General features: G+C 48.6%; 1 protein-coding gene across 2 annotated transcripts in view; it reads right to left on the bottom strand.

The window, feature by feature from the left end:
* The window catches only part of MYO18B (myosin XVIIIB), a 237,253-nt gene that overhangs the window by 125,217 nt on the left and 92,447 nt on the right, over positions 1-19,589 (bottom strand). For both annotated transcript variants that reach the window (XM_047761184.1, XM_047761185.1), the window contains exons 22-25: positions 12,719-12,784; positions 7,890-8,018; positions 6,112-6,255; positions 4,380-4,469 (exon numbers count right to left, since the gene is read on the bottom strand). In XM_047761184.1, coding sequence (XP_047617140.1) covers positions 4,380-4,469; positions 6,112-6,255; positions 7,890-8,018; positions 12,719-12,784 — 429 coding nt within the window. The remainder of the gene's footprint in view (positions 1-4,379; positions 4,470-6,111; positions 6,256-7,889; positions 8,019-12,718; positions 12,785-19,589) is intronic.

The following is a 19,589-nucleotide window of genomic DNA, read 5'->3' as shown; positions in this document are numbered from 1 at the left end:
CGATGGACAAATCACTTCCCCTCTTTGACCTTCACTTTTGTCACTAGGGCACACAGGTACCTCCCTCACAGTTTGACTGGAAGGTAAAATTAGATAATGCACGTGAAGAATTTGTCACAGCACTTGGCACAGCCTCATTAAATGTTCAGCATTATTCCATGCATTCATTCAATTTGCACTGAGCTTGGAGGGGTGCAGAGATGGCTAAAATGTATCATTATCTTGGAGAAACTCAGTCTGCTGGGGGGAAGGTGAAAAAAACATCAAATGAGCATCAGTCACAGTGGTGACATGTGGAGGCCATATCAGAGGCAGTGTGACGTTACTTTATACGCACCTCTTCACAACTGCGCAGGGGAATGCCTAACTTTACTGTCACCACTCACTGACGGTGATGTAAAGATTCAGAGACTTGAAGAAATCTGCCTATAGTCCCACAGCAAGAAGGGCCCAGGATGGGCAATCCAAGGTGCCTGCCCTGCCACCTCCCAACCCCATCCCCACCACCGCAGCAGAGCAGCAGGCAGGACATGCGCTCACCCTACCGCCACAGCCACAACCCCACATCTGTGTCACAAGGTAGGCAGAAAAGAGATGAAGGTGCTAATTTTTTTCATCTACATCCTGGCCCCCAAGGAGGGAGGCATAGTGTTGTGGCAGAGCCAGCCATACTCTTCAAAGTGTCAGGAGAATGGGATGAGGTCGAGGCTCAGTGACAATTTGACCCCCTGACCCTCTGCAAGCCCCTCATGGCCACTGGGCCCCCATTCCCCCAGGGCTCTGCACATGCACATTCTGCTCCAAAACTCCAGTCCCTGCTGCTTCCCAGTGACTCTCGCAACTCCTCACCCCAAAGTGAAACTTCTTGTGCTAATGAGGCAAGACAGGGACATGGGAGTGCGCAGGCTTCAATCTTTTGCCATAATGGGGTCCTGGCTACATTCCAGGGGGAAGAGAGCACCCCATGTACTCCCGCAGCCTCGCAGAAGACCAGCCTGCTTCCTCCTGAAAATGAAAAACCCCACTTCGTGTCAGGGCCAATTTTGCACGCCTGAAGAGTATTTATAGCCAGCTTCTCGGAGGTTCCCTATCTCTTCTGCTTCTTGGCAAATGAAGCACTTAAATCATTTTGCAATAATGTTGTCTTTTTAATAAGCCTCGTCAAATGGAGTTTCCACTGATGAGGCCCATGTTTCAGCGACATTTTTGCGGTTTCTTCTCTCTTGCTGAGACAACGGGGTGGGGGTGGGGAGTAGGGGTGCAGAGGCCGAGAACGGGGCTGGAGGCTGGGGTCTTCATGATGCACGAGGCCCTGAAAGAGTGTCTGCTCCCCAACTGCTAAAAGAAACTCAGAGGAGGCCCGTGTGGAAGGAGACACTGGTTTTCTAATGTTTCTCAAGGTGTGGTTCTCGGACCTGCACTGGAAATACAGAAGCTCCAGGGCCATCCCAAGCCACTGACTCAAGGCCAGGACCCAATGATCTACATTCTAACATATCCTCCCAGGGATTCTGACACTTGCATGGACGAGCAGCACTGCTCTAATGCAGCAGGACCCCTGCATCAGGGTCTCCTTGTGCCTTGTTGAAGAAGCACGGAAGGAGCCCACCTCCAAGATCCCCTCCTGGGTAAAACCCTTGAGAGACAGGACTAAGGAAACTATAGGGGTAACAGCTTCTCTGGGTGATTCTGATACTCTTCAAAGTGCAAAAGCAATCAAGTGAAATCAACAGCAGCTCCGTGGGGTGGAGGGTGGGGAGGGACTTAGAGCCTTCTCTTCACATGGAATCTTCCTTGGGTACCAACATGCTATGTTTCGCTAAGTCTGAGATGCCAGTGATGGTAAGATGCACCATTAAAGAACCTAAGAAATGCAAGTGCTGCCCTTTTCTAGTGTGAAATGCCATCAATTGTTAAGATGCATCTCAAGTCCAGAGATGTACAAAGGCAGAAAATAATGTGCATCTGAGAATCGATAAACATAGAATGAAACCCAAAAAAGTACATCTACTGTAATTGATGGAGTTTTGGGGGTTCTGGAGCCCTTTGATCTCTTCCTCACCCCTTGGCACGTCTAAAGAGACTTGGGGCTTCAGAAAATACTTCAAATGACTGCATCACAGAAGGCAAGCTGCAGAGTAGAAAATATCCTTACTACTTATATTGAACTACTGACCTTATATCCACGTCATATAAAGAATTGCTACGAATCAACAAGAAAAGCAACAGAAAAGACTTGAGGGGTGTTTTCTTACGGCTCAGCAGATTAAGGATCTGCCATTGTCACTGCAGAGGCTGCAGGTCTGACCCTTGGCCCAGGAACTTCCACATGCCACAGGCAGAGCCAAAACAAAAAAAAGAGGTTAACCAAATAGCCAAATATAGGTGAAAAGATGCAAATGATAATCACAATGCGGGACAACTGCACACCCACCAAAATCACTCAACGAAAAGGGCACATGGAGTTCCCATTGTGGCTCAGTGGTAACAAACCCAACTAGTATCCTTGAGGACACCAGTTCGATCCCTGGCCTCCCTCACTGGGTTAAGGATCCCGCACTGCCATGAGCGGTGGCATAGGCTGCAGACATGGCTCAGATCCCACGTTGCTGTGGCTGTGGTGTAGGTCAGCGGCTACAGCTCCAATTTGACCCCTAGCCTGGGAACCTCCATAAGCCGCAACTGTGACCCTAAAAAGACAAAAGAGTAAAGGAAAGGAAAAGAAAAAGGCAGGCAATACCCAGTGCCGGTAAGGATAAGGAGCAGGCAGAATGCTCACCCGTGGCTGTGGGAGTACAAATCGACACAAACACAACAGCAAACTGTCTGGCAGGATCTATGAAAACTGAACACTGGAACAACTTACAACCCAGTAATTCCATTCCTTGGTGTATTCCTAACAGAAATGAATGATCCGTGCCCCAGGGGACACATGTCAGAATGGTCACAGCAGACTTATTCACAGTGGTTAAAAAACAGCAACAGCTGAACGTTGCTTTAGAGTCAAAGGGGTGCTAGTAGAATACTGTACAACGAGGGGAGGGAAGGCCCCCAGTCACCTGCAACTATGGGGATGAAGCTCACCATGGCACCAAAGGAAAAAGAAAGCAGACACAAACGAGTCCACATGTTTGATGAACTTAGATAGACTTCAAAAACTGGGGGAAACTACTCTAGGGTGTTAGAAGTCAGTCTGGTGGTTACTGGTGGAAGGCAGTGGCTGAAAGGGGGCAGAAGCGGGGAGGCCAGGGGGCGATCTGTGTCCAGCTCTGGGTGCTGGTTGTGTCCACTTTGTGAAAACGCATTAAGCTATCCACTTGGGATGTGTGCACTTATGGATGGGCGTGGCTGCGTGCCAATAAAGCTTTATTCATGGAGACCAAGTGGTGAAATGGGTTCGCCCCAGGGGCCGTGGTTTGCCTGCCTCTTTATTCATTTTCACTTCGGTAACTGTTTTTAGTATAACAAATATGTTCATCCATTCTATCAACAGACTCCCATTTGGGTGTTTACATGTCTCTGACATGACAAGCGCTGCTGCTGTAAGCTCCGTGCCTCTTCCTTTCTGTGGGAGAGATACTCTGCATGTGACCCACAAGAGGAAGCGCTGGACCACAGGGCACAGGCAGCCTGAAAGATCCTTATCAGAGATGATGCAAGACTGTTCAGGAGCCACAAGAACAATTTACACCCCCAACCCCAGCAGTGTGAGTTCCTGTTGCTATACACCCTTGCCAGCACTTGGAGACATCAGACTTTCAGCTTTTGCCCATCTGAAGTGTGAAATGATACCTACTGTGGTGTTAATTTATATTTCCTGATTGCTAGTTCGTTGAGCATATTTTCCTGAGTTTACTGGCCATCTGAACTCTGGATCATGTGAACCCTGGGTATTCCCAATTCCTGATTTTTGCCCGGCCTTTTTTTTCTCCTTTATTGGAATGTTTGCCTTTTTCCATTTGATTTGAGAAAGTTCTTCACATATTCATGGGTACTCTCTGTCAGTTAAATGCACTGCAAATTGTTTGACAATCAAAAGTTGATTACTTTACTGGGGAAGCAGCGATCATTCCCCTCCGCCCCCATGATTTGTGCCTTTGCGACTTATTTAAGACACTCTTCCCTTTGGAGCCAGATGACACGGGTCTGAATCTCAGCTCTATACTTGCTGGTTGTTTGGCCTCGAGAAGGTACTTAATATCCCAGAGCCTCAGTTTGCTCCTCTGTGAAACAGGGACAATAACCGCAGGCACTTTGCAGGGTTATTTCGAGAAGGTCTGAAGGCATGTGGCACAACACCAGGCCTATCATCATCACCCCTGTCAACAGACACCCCCTCCCACCCCGGCCGCACAGGGACCCCACACACGAGGGGGTACCTTGCTCTCTAGCAGGTCTGCATTCTGCCGGAGTTCATTTCGGGACTTCTCCGACTTCTCTAGCTTCTGTCTCAGCATTGTAAGCTCCTCCTACAAAAGTAAAAACTTCTCAACAGAAGCCACTCTGGACCAGAGGGAGAAGGTTCCACATATATTAAGAGCAGCCGGGGACCGGGGTGGGTAATTCAGCCAGCTCATCTGTGACGAGGCCCAGATGCTAAGACCCTACAAGGGACTTTTTCTCTGACCGTTTCTCAATATCAACATCTCTGCTCATTCAAGTCTGGTCCACACCAGCCTGGTCTGGGGGTTGAATGCAAATCATTAGAACAGGACCACAGTTTGTCCTGAGCCTGCGGCCGCCCAAGTGATAAGGGATATTCAGCTCTTCATCCTCCCCAGTTACCACTCTCCTGCCAGTGGGTCAGCACTAGGCATGCAATACCACCATTAGGAGCAACTTAAGTGCCCAGCCACTGCAGGCTGGTGGAGTGAGCCCTGAAACACATATGTGAAGGAGGGCTACAGGGCCATGAAACAAAAACAAGGAAGATTTCTACAAAAACAGCAGTCGTGGAGCAGTGGGTGAATAATATGACTGCAGCGGCTCTAGTCACTGCAGAGGCACGGGTTTGATCCCCAGCCCAGCACAGTGGGTTAAAGGATCCGGCATTGTAGCAGTTGCAGTGTAGGTCGCAGCTGTGGCTCAGACTCAATCCCTGGCCATATGCCATGTGTGCGGCTATTAAAAAAACAATAAAGGCAATCATGTGACCGTGTATAAATGTATCATGTACAACATGCCGTACACCTTAAGTTCATACAATGTTATAGATCAAATGTATTTGAAATAAACTTTTTTTAAAAAAGAAAATCCCTAAAAATGGCATGATTCTCAAAATATATTTTGAAGTGAAAAATGCCTATTGCAGAAGAATACACAGAATGCTACCTTTTGTGAGGAAAGAAAGGAACCATTAGTTGAGTGTGCGTGTGTGTGTGTGCACGTGCGTGTGTGTGTGTTTGTGTGTAGAGGCATACATAACTTGCTTCACTGTGCTTGGCTTTACTGCACTTTGCAGATACTGTGTTTTTTACAAAGTGAAGGTTGAGCAAGTCTAATGGTGCGTTTTTCAAGCAGCATAATTTTTTAATTAAGGCATGTACATTGTTTTTTAGACATGATGTAATTGTACACTTAATAGTCTACAGTGTAATGTCAACACTACTTTTACAGGCAGCAGGAAGCCAACAAATTCGTGTGACTCACTTTATCATGATAACCTGCTTTATTCTGGTGCTCTGGAATTGAACCTGCATTATCTCCCAGATAGGCCTGTATTTCATAATTTTTGCAAAAAGATAGAACAGGCAAGATAAACCAAACCAATCAAAACAGTTACATACATCAGGGGGCGCTAACAGAGTTGAAGGGAGACTACGGGAAAGAAGCTGAAGGACTCAGGACTCTGGCACCGAGTCTCTCCGGGATAAGCAGCAATCATACGCTCAGGGTAGTGACGGTGCATCTGAGCAGCACCCACCAGCCTACTGAGGAGTTGGGTGTGGGATGGAGGAAGGGCTGTGGTTATGGCGCAGAGGGACAGCTGGAGGCAGGCAGAGAAGGCCGTTGGGCAAAGCACTCCTAGAAGAACGTGCAGGGGTAGGGGCACCGAGTCTGTATGCAAACACTGGGGAAGGACGGGGTGCGATGTCCACCACAAGGACCCACCTCCTTGGCATGGAGCTGCTCCTCCCCTATGGTGGCACTCAGCAGGGGCCGAAGGGAACCAAAGAGCTGCCACCACGGCCAGTCCTTGACCGCCAGGAACACAGCCACGTTCCTCTGGATGCAGCACGCAGCCAGGCGGTGAATCTGCAGGGGAGGGACAGTGGAGACTTGAGGGGCCCTTCCCGCCCAGCTAAAGGAAGCAAAGCGGGTGGAGGAAATGGGTTTATGGAGTTGGGCTATCAGCATTAGGCTTTGGGTCATAATCTAATCTTGCACAGCTTAATAGCAGGACCAAGAGTAGAGAATATTTTACAACAGGGTCACATCTCATATAAGGCTTAGGTTCAAAAGTCACCATGCGAGGGAAAATCTATCCTCGAAAATCCCTAAAGCTGCCTAAAAGAAACAGTGGCCACAATTCCATCATCAGTTGCTATTTAAGGGAAGAGATATTACTTTAAATGTATTTAAACAAAAATTCCATCCTCACTCTTAAGTACACATCAGAATCTCCTGGGGGGCTTGTTAAAACATAGATGGCTGGGCCCCCATGCAGTGGGTGGGATTCAGTGAGTCTGGGGCAGGGCAGAGAATCTGTATTGCTCACAACCCCCAGCTGATGCAGATGCTGGTGGCTGGGGACCACATCACGAGAACCACTGACCTAGTTCACTCCTGTCACAGGCAGGAGTCATGCTAACACTGCCCTAAGCATCTTACATGTTCCAACTCAGTCTTCAGGGCAGCCCTATGAAGGCAGATGTTATTATTCTCTCCACTTTACAGATGGGGAAACTGAGGCACAGAGAGGTACAGTCATGTGCCCAGTGTCACACAGCTTCTCAGTGGCAGAGTCAGAATTTGAACCCCTGAAGTCTGGCCGCACACGGAACCCAAGCCCTTAACTAACCTCTATTTCAAGTCATCCCAAGGCATAGGCCTGAGTACACTGCTCACAATGTTTTAATCACTAATGTTCTTGCCTTTTTCTATTCTTACCAAGAACATATACTTGAGTTTGTAAGTTCACATATGCTGGAGGCATGTGCAGTGAGACTCCGTGCCAGTGGCAGTAACAGCAATGAAGACACCATAAGCCACGACGGCTAGCATTTACTGAGCAGTTATGATTTGACACTTACTGCACTTCACCTTCACTCAGCTACTACATGGTGGCAGTGGGATTCGAACACGGTCCTTATTTGTCTCCAGGGCCATGCTGCCTTTCTCCACTGTGCAAGCTACAGAGAGGAAATTCAGTCTCTGGAGATGTCAAGGATGGTGGCCCAGGGTGGTTCAGGACTGTGGACTCTGAACTTGCCCTTTGGTCCCAAAAGCCTCTGTGGTCAGGTCCTACCCATAACTTGCCTGCTGACCCATGAAAGCCAAGTTCTCCAGAGATGGGACAGGTTGTAAGCACTTCCAACCCAGGAGGGCTCAGACAACCTCATGGATACCCTGACCAGAGTTGACAGCAGTGGCAATCTGATGCCGACATGTGGAAGCAATCATGTCATCTTCCAAAGTGTCTAGTAAAGCCTCAGCACTCAGGCAGGTCTGTGGGCCAACAGCCCTGGCACCATCACAGGGACATGCAGACCCCATGCTGACCCCAGACCCACTGGATCAGAATCCACATGATAACACTATCCCACTGGAGATTCGGGCGCAAGAGCAAGTGTCAGAAGCAGGGATTACAGCCCCTGGACCAGCATGGATGGTGCTTTTCCAGCACCCTGCACCCCTGCCACATTCACGAGCCACGCAGGTCCCCACACCTTCAGCTTCTTGAATTCCTGGCGAGACAGAAAGCCCTTGCAGGCTGCCTGGAACAAGATCATGGTATGAGACACCAGCTTCTCCCGCTGCTTCTCCAGCCTGGAGACCACACCCGCTTTGAGGAAAACCTGGAAGGAGAGAGGCTGCAGGTAACTTCACGGTCACCAAAACAGGCTGAAGTGGGAGGGGGCTGCCACTCAGATCCCTGTTCTCCTGCCTCCACCCCAAATATCTCCCATTGCCTCCTGTTTCCCTTCCTCTAGCCCCTGGATACTCTGAGTGTGGTCAGCACACACCCACTGCATTGTCACTGCCCCGTTGGTGAGAAACGCAGCATCTCGGTGCTGATTAAAAACTGGCATTTTAACAGCGTCCCCAGGGGATTCATGTACACATTCTTTTGAGGACCACTGGTAGGAGAGACCTGCCTAAGCATCTCTGCCCACCCGAGTCACCCAGTGACTTCGGTCAGTGCAGATTCCCAGGCCTTGCCCCAGGAAATGTAGAGTCCATGGGCTTCGTGTCAGTTCTGGGTGCTCATTCTCTTTTCATCAGTGCAGCTGGCCACCTGGGAGAAGTGGTGCCCTGGAAATACTCAGTCCTGCCTTACAAGGAGGGGCAGAGAAACGCGGAAGGTTAAGGGCTGCCCTCGTGGGTCAGGAGGGATTGGAGCCAGGCTGGTGCCCCCACGGATGGTGCTCAGGCCTCTAGTGGAAACAGCTCAAGGTCTGCAGGTGCCAGGCTCCGGCTCATCAATGATGGATGAAGGCCTCTGCAGCAAAGCCATCGATGCCTCCTCGGCACCCCAAGGGGCTGCCCTGAAAGAGGCTGCAGGGGGAGTTTCAGAGAGAATCTGCAACTCTGGGGCAAGGCCTGCTCCAGCCAACAGGGAGTGGTCCCCACAGCTGGTGTCACCTTCCCAGAGGTAAAGGAAAACAGCTCTACTGACGGGAGAGGGTTACATTTCAGGTGCTCTGGTGTCACTGATTCTAAGCACAGCCCCGTGTTTTGCTTTGCTGATGCAGCTTCTAGCCCCAAAGGTGTTGGGTTTCTCTGCGGGCACTGGAGAGCTCCACCTTAATCAGTGATACTGTCCAATTATCCGGGACATTATCAATCAACGGTCAACACTTACGGAGCCCTTGCTGTGTTGCGGACCTGAACTATCTGACATGCAGGTGAAGCACTTTGCAGGCAGAATTGTATGTGGCAGTCATGACCATCCCCCCATTTTATGGAGGGAGAAACTAAGGCTAAAAAGGAATTTCCCCACAATCCTCCATTAGCAAGTGCTAACACCAAGATTTACCTCCCTCTGTCTGACTCCAAGGAGACTACAATTATCCCTGAATGTAATTAACATTTGCATGGCATCTACATCTTTCTCTTGTGTCCCACTTTAATATTCAAAACAGCCCAAAGAGGGATCCATTAGCTCAGGGAGGCTAAGTCACTGGCTCAAGTTCACATAGCTGGGGATCAGTAAGGCTGAGACCTGAACTTAGACCCTTGAGTTCATCCCCTGCACCCATGCTCCACGGCAGCATGAGGCTTTACTTCCTCATGCACGTGATACAGACCCGAGGAGTTTGAGGCTGAGTTGCAATTTGATTCCAGGTGGAACAAAGGGTCTCTATCGATTCTCCCTCCTCTTGAACCCATTTTCTGTAATGAAGACCACGCTACCAACCCCAGTGGGAAAATGGAAATGAGCACACCCAATCGGTGCTAACTCGGTTTTGCAACCCTCCGTCGATTTCCTGAACACTTCCCATCAGCCAGGGCCACCAAGACAATTAGCCTCATTGAAATAAAGACACGATTGACTCATTACCTATCAGATTGCCTCAATAATGGCTGTATTAATTTCACAAGCTAGTGAGTCCCAAAAGCTGCTATTAAAAAAAAAAAATCAATGATCAAAGAGATGGCAGCACTAGTCTGTATATTACAAAAGGCAGCGGGTGCTGCCAAAACTGTTATTGATTAAGTATGAAGCTTTCATTAAAAAGATAATTGGAAACGACCATACACAGAATGGGAATAAGTCATCTCCTCTGCAGAATCTTATCTTGATTTTTTTCTTTTCCTTTTGAGAGCATACTGCCGACTACAGGGCCAACTGCATGTGGAATCCCACCTTTTTCATAAATGTCATGGCCCTCAGTACAGGCCTCGATAAGACACAGGGGTTGAGAATCACAAAGAAAAATCTAAATTATTCACTTTTCATGGGTCTGGCTGCTTATCAGATCCAAGGAGAGTGTAACAGCCTAATGCCCCCATCTTTAAGGGATCTCTGGGAGCCACTGCTATGCAAGCTGTTTTTGCACTAAAAATGCTGAAGGTCAAGGTTTAAAAATCTAATACGGCAATAGCTCTCCTTTCTGGTACTGCTGAGGAATTAGTTATTCTCCTTTTAGTAATTTTCCAGATTAGAGGAGTTTAATTTTTTAAATATTAAAATGTTATCCTGTTTGACAACACTGGCAAATGCATGCCACAAGGAATGACAATTTGCTGATTCCCACGGCAAACCTGGAAGGTAGAAAACTGTGGGTCTGCTTTACAGATGGGGTAACTGAGGCTCAGAGAGGCTAAATCTCTTACTAAAGACTCACAGAGTTAGAAGTGGTGGGGCCATTGTGGAGTTCTTACTGCAGCTCAGTGGTTATGATCCTGACTAGTATCCATGAGGATGCAGGCTTGATCCTTGGCCTTGCCCAGTGGGTTAAGGATCTGGTGTTGCTGTGAGCTATGGTGCAGGCCAGCAGCTGCAGCTCAAATTCGACCCTTCGCCTGGGAATTAACATATGCCACAGGTGCGGTCCTAAGAAGCAAAAATAAATAAATAAACAAAATAAAGGTGGTGGGGCCTGGGTGAGGACCGGTTTGTTCTCTTCTTGTGTTCATAGCACCTGCCCCCCACCTGCCTCCCAAGTAAGCACCAAATCCTGCTGTACATGAGAGTCACACCTGCCCTTAAAGATCTCAGTCCACTGCCTCACCTGGCTTCCAAAGGACACAATGGCCTTTGATTTGCTGGGGACAGTTTCTGAGTGAGTTCCAAGTATTAGTCAATAACAGCAATGTTTTATTATGGGGCTGTTGTGGCTTATAGACATCTTGCCTCACCACTGTGAAACTGTACACAGTGACTTGCCACCTGACTGTTTTCTCCCTTGCTTTGCATCAGCTACTGGAAATCCCAGGCACTGATTTTGAAATTCACGACATAACTAAGTAATCATCAAGACCAGTGGTTCTCAAACTTGAACGCATACCAGAATTCCCTAGAGGGCCTGTTACAACTCAGATGGTAAGTTTCAGATTCCCTGGGTCTAGGGTGGCAGCTAAGGAAGCACTCAGGTGATGCTGATGCAGCTGGACGAGGGACCAGACTTTGAGAACTGCTCATCTAGAAGGATAAGGTTCTTGGAGCTGAAGAATTCCTCTGACTGGGGACCATAAACAGTTCTTTGTAAAGGATGTGCTGTATATTTCCATTGCTAAACAAGAGAACCACAGCATATTGAAATGAACTTGGGATGTGGTACAGGTTTCTGTGGGAGCTGTACTCCTGGCTACCAAGAGGACTTGGAAAGGTGGCTTACTTTCCAGATGTACAGTGTCCTCATCTGTGAAGAAAGGATACAGTGACTATTTCAAGGGAGGCTGAGAGGAGAAAGGAGGAATGAAGCTGCCTGCACTAGCACCCGGCTGGTGGTGGGAGCCAGGAACCCACAGGTCTAGCCCCTCTACTGGAAACGTGCAGAGCTGCTGCCAGGTCCCAGCAGCCTGGGACCAGAGGAGACTAACAGCTTCATGCACAGGCTTAAGCAGGACCAGGACGTCTGTGGGGAGAAACGAGCGTGCCTAAGTGGCAATGACCATCTTAAATGACCATGAGCTCTTCGAGGAGAGAGGCGTGATGCAGCAGGACACTTGGCTTTGCAAGAGATACTAATGGCCAATATACCACCACAGTGGGCTTCTGGTGACCAGGGTCCTTCCTCAGCACCTGAAGGGGGACGGCGATTACAAAGGTTTATTGGACAAGGTTAATCAATCAGCAGATCACTAAGTAGGGAGCAGTCCCTTGGTCTCTTCTCTCTCCAGTTGTATTTCTAAACATTGTCCCCACTCCCTGCCCACCACCTGCTCCTTGAGTTTACCATCTCTGTGCTCCACTTTCCACACTGTGGCCCATGGAATGTGAGTTCTGGGTCTTCCAAAAACACAAAGGGTGAGGGTTCCAGGGTTAAATCATTTGGGGATCCCTATACACTCTATGTTCCTTCTCGAAAACTCACAGGATGCATGGGCCTATTAGGGCTCCATGAAATTCTTCTCGAAACATTTAAGCTTTCTTGGAAGGGCTTTTGGCTCAACCCCAGTTTGAGGAAAGCTACTTCCCTCAACTCTAAAGTCATGTGTCTTCTTCTGCAGCCCTTTCTTTCCTCTCACTGCTGCTAATTGGCTAGGGCAACACTTGTGTCACAGTTGGGTGCAAAGTAAGAGTTACAAGTGAAGACAGGTGTTGCTGAGGTGCGGAAGGGCTTATTGAGGTCCAGAATGTTAACTCCCCAGACCACTGAGGTCCCAGGGAGTGGAGCCTCTAATGAACAATATGTTATTTCTCCCACATTTATCACATTTTACCTTAGCAGCCTTGTCCTACAGGATGGGCAGAGAAGCACTAGCCCCATATCCAGTTTGATGAAAAGGAGACACACAGAAGTGGGGACGTGGTGGGGCAACAAGAGGCAGGTGTCACAGGGGTCCCTGAGGTCACGGGCAGTACGGCATGGGGAGAGGCTCTGCTCACCTGGCTGTGCCCCACGGCCACCGCCCTTTTCTCCAGATCCAGGGTCTGCAGGAGCTCAGCCACCGCCTGGGCAGAAGAGAAACATTAGAGGGGAGGACAGACCAAAGGCAGGGGACACCCCAGTGGGGGAAAGGCAGCTGGCTGGAGGGTGAGGGGTGGGGGGATACAGACAGATGGAGGGGGTGACCCCACACATCTGTGAGCTAACAGAGCTCTGCCCCCAGCTAAGAGCATGTAGTGAGCACCTACTGTGTGCCCACTGCTCTGCTGGGACCTTCACAGACACCATTTCGTTTCACCCTCACAGCAACCCTGGGCGGGTTGTCCCCCAACCACACCCAGTTGATACAGGAGAAAACCACAGACACAAAACGAAATGGAGAATGTGTTTGCTGTGGAAAACAGCATGGCGGTTCCTCAAAAAATTAAACATGTCATTCCCCTATGACCTAGAAATTCCACCTCTGGATATTGACCCAAAAGAAGTGAAGGCAGGGACTGGAACAGGTAATTGTACACACTCACAATCGTATCAGCATCACTCACAGTAGCCAAAAGGTGGAAGTAACCTAAGTATCCATCAACAGAGGAATGGAGAAACTTAGCCAAGAGAACGTCAATCGGCTTTACAGGGGACTGAAATTCTGACACATGGATGACCGCTGAGGACATTTTGCTGAGTGAAATAAGCCATCAGAAAAGGACAGATAGGGTATGAGTCCACCTACAGGAGGTACCTGGCGTGGTCAAATTCACAGCAACAGAAAGTAGAGGGGAGGCTGCTGGGGCGGGGGGAGGGGGATGGGAAGTCAGTGTTTCCAGGGGACAGGGTTTCCGTTTTGCAAGGTGAAAGAAACCTAGAGATGGGTAGTGGTGAATATACTTAATGCCACCGAATCGCACACTGAAAAATCATTAACATGCTAAATTATATGTTGCATATATTTTACCACAATTCTGAAAAAAAAAAAAAAGGAAGGAAGGCATTTCTGCAAGGTTGTAAGTTACACATGGGCAGGATTAGATTCAGACCCAGGTGTGTCAGGCTACCGTGCAACATCCACATCTTGACTGCTTCCTGGGCCCAGGATGGCTAAGAGGACCCTAGGCTGCTGGGAAGTGTGCCCGCAGCCCGTGGCAGCCTCCCCAGCCCCATGTCCCCTCACTGCACTTGCCAGGGACTGCCTCACTTGCACAAATACTTGCTGAGCAAATGACATGTCCATTAACTTTGTGTTCGTGACCAAGATGAGGGAGGGAGAGCCTGTGTTGAGTGCATTGCACCTGGTACTGTTCTATGCATACAGTAGGAGCTCAATAAACGTGAATGAATAAATAAACATGAATAAACTGAATGAGGGATCTCCCAAACACAAGCGATCTGGTGAGGGTGGAGGTGGGGTGGGGTGGGGAGTGTGGGGAAAGGCAATGCCAGGGAGGAGAAATAAATTCACCCAGAGATCCCTGGACGCGGCTTGGGCCAAATCACCAGCCACTTAGCTGCATTTTCCTCTCGTCCTGTAGGCCCACGAGCTCTGCGACAATCCTGCCAGGGATCTGCACCCTCAGATAAAGGCAGGTCAGGCCTGGTTCCCTGTGACTGCCAGTGCCCTGCCCACTCCGCCCCCACACCTCCCCTCACAGACTTGCTGTTCACTGAAAATCACCAAGTCTATTCTCAGAATAAACTGTCAGAAAAGCAATTGCAACACTCAAGCAAAAGGTATCATTAGACTAATTTCAATTCCATGGGTCATCGTCATTACAGAAAGCATGCTAAGATACAAAAATAAATAAATAAATAAAGCTTATTATGTCTAGTCCAAGACCATAATCTGGGGGGAAGTTTCCTCCTCTGACTTCCAGAAAGAACATTCCATAGCGCCCCTCCAAAAATTCAGTGGTTTCGCTTATTACACTTTAGCCAAAAATGTTCCAAGGGAGCTGTAGGCAGCAGAAGGCAAACAGCCGACATATCCAAAATGCAACATTTTTCTCTCTGCACAGGAGGAAAACAAAATAAACACTGACTGAAAATTAAGACAGCTGGATGGAAAAGAAATGAAGCCAATGGCAATTTTCTAAGTCTGCCTTGAAGTTAACACCCAGAGTCCATGGAGGGGTGGGGGATCTGGATCTGAGACTAGACCCCCGTGGGCCACCCACGAACCTGTGATCTTGGACGAGCTTTCCACTCTGAGCTGCAGGCTCAGAAAAAGGGGCTGGGGCTGGGGAAGAGGCATCTATTTTGGAAGATTCCGTGGCTGTGCTTGGGGGGGGAGCGCCCTCATGTACCAGCAGGCAAGCCTAAGCCCTCGGCAAACACTGGGCTCTTCCTGCTGCCCCAGAGCCAGTCCTCTCGGCCACTCAGACAAAACTCGGTAGAGGTGCTGCACACCACGGACTAGTCTTCTATCTCTCAGCTGTCCCCCAAACATGGCCAGAACACCCACCTGTCCCCACAAGGTCCAAGGATGCTTCCCCATCCCCCTGCTTTCTGAGCGCCCTTCCCATGTCTGTGTAGCCAAGAGCATCAGGCCTAACAGAGCTACTCTATCCTGCTGACCACACTGCACAGGTAAGAAAGCTGAGGTCCAAGTGTGGAGTGAGCTGGTGGCTGCAGAACTTTGCTTCTGACCCTCATATTCCTGGTCGAGACTGTCCAGGTGTTGCGAGAGCTGACTGAGAATGTGCACGTGACCAGGACTTTGTTAGTGACTTTGTACTCACTTGCTCTCATCCCCAATGTTAATGCTAATCTTAGACCCCTCACTTAGCTGAAATATCAGTGATTTCCTATGGTTCTACCTGACATAATCACCATCAAAAAGCCAGTTGGTGGGTGACAGGGCAAGGATCCAGGTGACTGTAGGACATGTCTTCCTTGTCCTGCCTCCTAGAACCAGCTATCCATCTGAATTGTCCAGACAGTTGATGTTTATCCCTCTCAGCATGGAATGCTGAGTAAAATGCTGGCCATTCTGCTCCCCCCGCCAAAAAAAAAAAAATGAACCAGTTTCCCCTTGTGCTTTGAGGTCTGAGCGCTGCTCTAAGTGCATTACTTATATATAACTCATCTTATTTTCAAACCTCTGCAACAGGTACCATTTTACCCATTTTACAGAGAAACAGAGTCCATGGCAACGAAAAGACTTGTCAAAGGTCACATGAAATAACTGCAGGGAATCAGATGACTGTTCTCTGCCCTCTGAGGCTGGGATCCAGGACAGCTCCCCCTTTCACTAGCTGTGTGACCCCGAGCAAGCCACTCTTCCTCTCTGGCCTTCTCGGTGCCCTATTCTAGAATGGCCTGATGGTGTCAGGCCATCGACAAGGAGGTAGTGGGGTTTAATGATGTTGCCAAAGTAGCATGTAGGAGAGAGACATCCAGAATGGTGGTACGAAGAGCTTGATAAATCCTCTCCCCAAAAAACAATAAGAAAAATGGATAAAATTTGCAAAAACAACCCCCATACTACTCTGGAAATTGAGCAAGAGGATACAATAGAAGACTTGTGATTGCTGAGTAGGAAGCAGGTGGGAAGGACTGGGAGTTTGGGGTTGAGAGATGCAAACTATTACATTTAGAATGGACAAGCATATGAGGTCCTGCTGTACAGCACAGGGAACTATACCCAATCACTTGTGATGGAACATGATGGAAGATAATATGAGAAGAATAATGTATATATGTGAGAGACTGGGTCACTTTGCTGTATATCAGAAATTGACAGAACATTGTAAATCAACTGTACTTTAATTAAATGATTTTAAAAAAATAAGAAGCATTTATCCAAGAAAACCTATTGAGCCTTGGGTAAGAACAGTGGGAGTTTACAACCAAGGCTCTTCCATTCCCCACCCAGCTCTGTCACTGTAGCAGCCCTACCATGGCAAAGCAAGCCATGAAAATCACTGGCTTTGCTGTCAGAAGGGGTTTCCTTATAAGTGAGTACAGGCAATCCCACACTCAGGATCAGTGTCAGAATCAGTAGTGATCTTGGCAGTGAACAAATGGAAGTCAATGGCACAGTGAACAGAGGAGCATGGTCCTGATCAGGGCAGGAACTGGGCTGGGGACTGGCCAGGTCCTTACAACAAGGAGACAGGGTGGGGACAGGGGATGGGACAATCATAGTGGACCTCACTCAACCCCCCCATATTGCTGGCAATCCGGACGGTACACGCATGCGGAGGAGGGACCAAGAGGACCTTCGCTACCTACATATCCCTTCTTAAAATAAGGCCACGTGCACAGGCTCACACCGCAGAGGAGAGAGACTCCCTAAATCTAGTTCAGATAAGTTACTAAGTAATTGGGAAAAGATCACAAACCTAGAGATGCCATTTTATATGAAATGTCCTGTTTTCAACAAGAAATTGTAAGACATGCAGAGAAATTGGAAAGTGTGACGTCTACTTAAGAAAAAACAGCAACAAAAAGCAGTCACTAGATACCCTCTATGGGCTTAGATACTGGACTTGACAAAGGCTCCAAGCCGCTCTCACAAAGCACATACCATGCTCACTATCGTGTCCGGCACATGCTAAGTTTCAGTAATTACTGAGAACCAGTGGTGGTTCTGAGGTTCGAAGCCCCTCTTTGGCACTGTGGAGTGATGACCCACCCTTCACCGTCACCATTCCAGACTCAAGTTGTGAGTCCTTGGAGGAACCCAATTCAAGCCTCCACTTACAGAGTCCTTTTGTGTCCTAGCATTCCATAAAGAGCTCTCTCTCCAATGTTCAACAAGCATGCACCCAAAAAGCATAGAGTCTGACATCTCACGTTAAGCTGAACACACCAAACGAGCAGCCAAAGACTCTGGGAACCATGAAGAGCCACGGCTGGGAAGCACTTCCCCAATTCACTCCTCAGCAGAAGTGTGATACGGGGAATCCACGTCTGCGGAAATGGATGTGTTCCCAGTGAGCCACGTGGCTGCTGTCAGCACAGCACCTCTGCCATGAAACCCACACCGTGGCCCACTGGCTGCCCTATGCTGTGCACCTACTACGCATCACACTGTCTGGCTGGGTGGTGCCGGCCTCAGTGGCCTCTGCTGTAAAATGGGCCTAATTCCCAGAGCAAGCAGGAAGGTTTCTCTATGGAAGGCTGTCTCAGGTCCAACGTCAATAGCCTTTTCACATTAAGCCTGATACTTTGTAATGCGAGTTTGTGCATATGAACTAAAAGGCATCTGCTATTTTTGTTTCAGGAGTAATGAACATCCAGGAGAGACCCCCCAAATGAGAGCACTTCATTGGGAAAGAGTCTTATTTAAGCACCACCTGTTAGGCCCCGAGGGGACCCACCAAGGCCCATTTTACACCATGACAATGAATTCCCTCTGCTGCCGTCTAGTGTCTAATGACAAAATTGACCTTTTCTAGCTGTCAAACTTGTCTTATTAAATCCTGAGGTCTTAAATGCTTTGCACACAGAGGCTGACAGTTTGCCCACCCAAGCACGTGTTCATGTATAATTCATGGCATATCATGTTGCCTGGAAAATGAATATTTATCAGCTTTTTCAGAAGAGGCAGGATGGCGTTTCCATTTGTCGCTACCAAAATCCTATGCTGCAGCAAATGAAATTTGTGAGCAAATAAAGAAAGAATAAGAAGCAGCGAAAACTCCCAACCACGTCCATTCCACTTGTAATTTTCCACTTTCCAAGGCCTCCAGCGTGTGTACGGAGGTGGTTTCGGTTTGGCTACAAAAGAGAACTGCTGAGTCGTCCAGAATAGAAACACTTCCATATGCTACACCCATTGCCCCCACAGAAAACTCCCCCACACTCCACTTCTGTGCTGTTTTCATCTGTAGAGGAGCCCAAGACCCTTTAAATGGTCTGCTCCCAAGGCTCTGAAAGGAGATCGAGTTGGGGGGCACTAAGGATAAGGAATCCCAGTGAAGACTGGTCCAGAGTGGTTGGTGGCACCATGCCAGGCAGAGTTTCGTGGCTTCCAAAATGGGTTGTCACCCAGGGAGGGGATACCTCTGAGCCACCCCAGCTGTGTCTGAGGTCCCTTCGCCATGGTGAGTCAGGAGGGCCACACAGAAATGCCACCTTGTCTGCAGGAGGTAACCTGTGCCCCAGTCCCTGTTGCAGAAAAGAGCCTAAGGATTGTGACTCTGTTCATTCTTCCTGCATCCTGGCTCATGAGGATTCCAGTGCTGGGAGCTCAGGCACACCACCTTGGAAGTGGAGTTTCACACAGAGTCTGTGTGGCTTGGCTTGGCTGCCATCACTCTGGCCTTGGAAGAAGATGCTGCTGCTGCTGTTGATGACAGCAGTTCATATACAATGAGCCCTGACTACATGCCAGCCTCTGGGTCAAGCACATGAATGATATTATTACACATAATCCTCCAAATGCCCCACTGAGGTTGGTATTATTGTTGTTCTCATTTTATAGATGAGGAAACTGAGGCAGAGAGATGAAGTAACTCACTGACATTCACATAGCCCTGGTTAGGAGTCAATAGCAGCTCTGTTTGACTCTGGAGCCCATGATTTCTCAAGGACCCTCCCTGGAATCAAGAAACTTGGGTTCAAGGATAAAACCCACAAATGTTTGGCTGTGTGGCTTCCAGGGAATCAATTCATCTCTGTGAGCCTCATTTCCTCATTTATAAAAGAGACGTAAGAACTCTTATTTTGCAGGGCTGCTGTGAGCGTGCACTCGGGCTGTGCAAATTCTACAGAGCTCTATAATCACTGATTAGTCAGCGGCAGGTCTCAGGAGAAACACTGATGGAGGGCTTGGCAGTAGGGGTGAGGCCCTCCAACTCCAGGAGATTACACCAGAGGTGGAGAAGGGAGACACGCAGGGGCAGAAATCCCAGGTTAAGCTGGTGGATCCCT

This window comes from Phacochoerus africanus, chromosome 15 (genome assembly GCF_016906955.1).
Source record: "Phacochoerus africanus isolate WHEZ1 chromosome 15, ROS_Pafr_v1, whole genome shotgun sequence".
Classification (NCBI taxonomy): Eukaryota; Metazoa; Chordata; class Mammalia; order Artiodactyla; family Suidae; genus Phacochoerus; species Phacochoerus africanus.
Note: the sequence above shows the minus strand (reverse complement) of the source record. Positions and strands in the feature narration are given on the sequence as shown.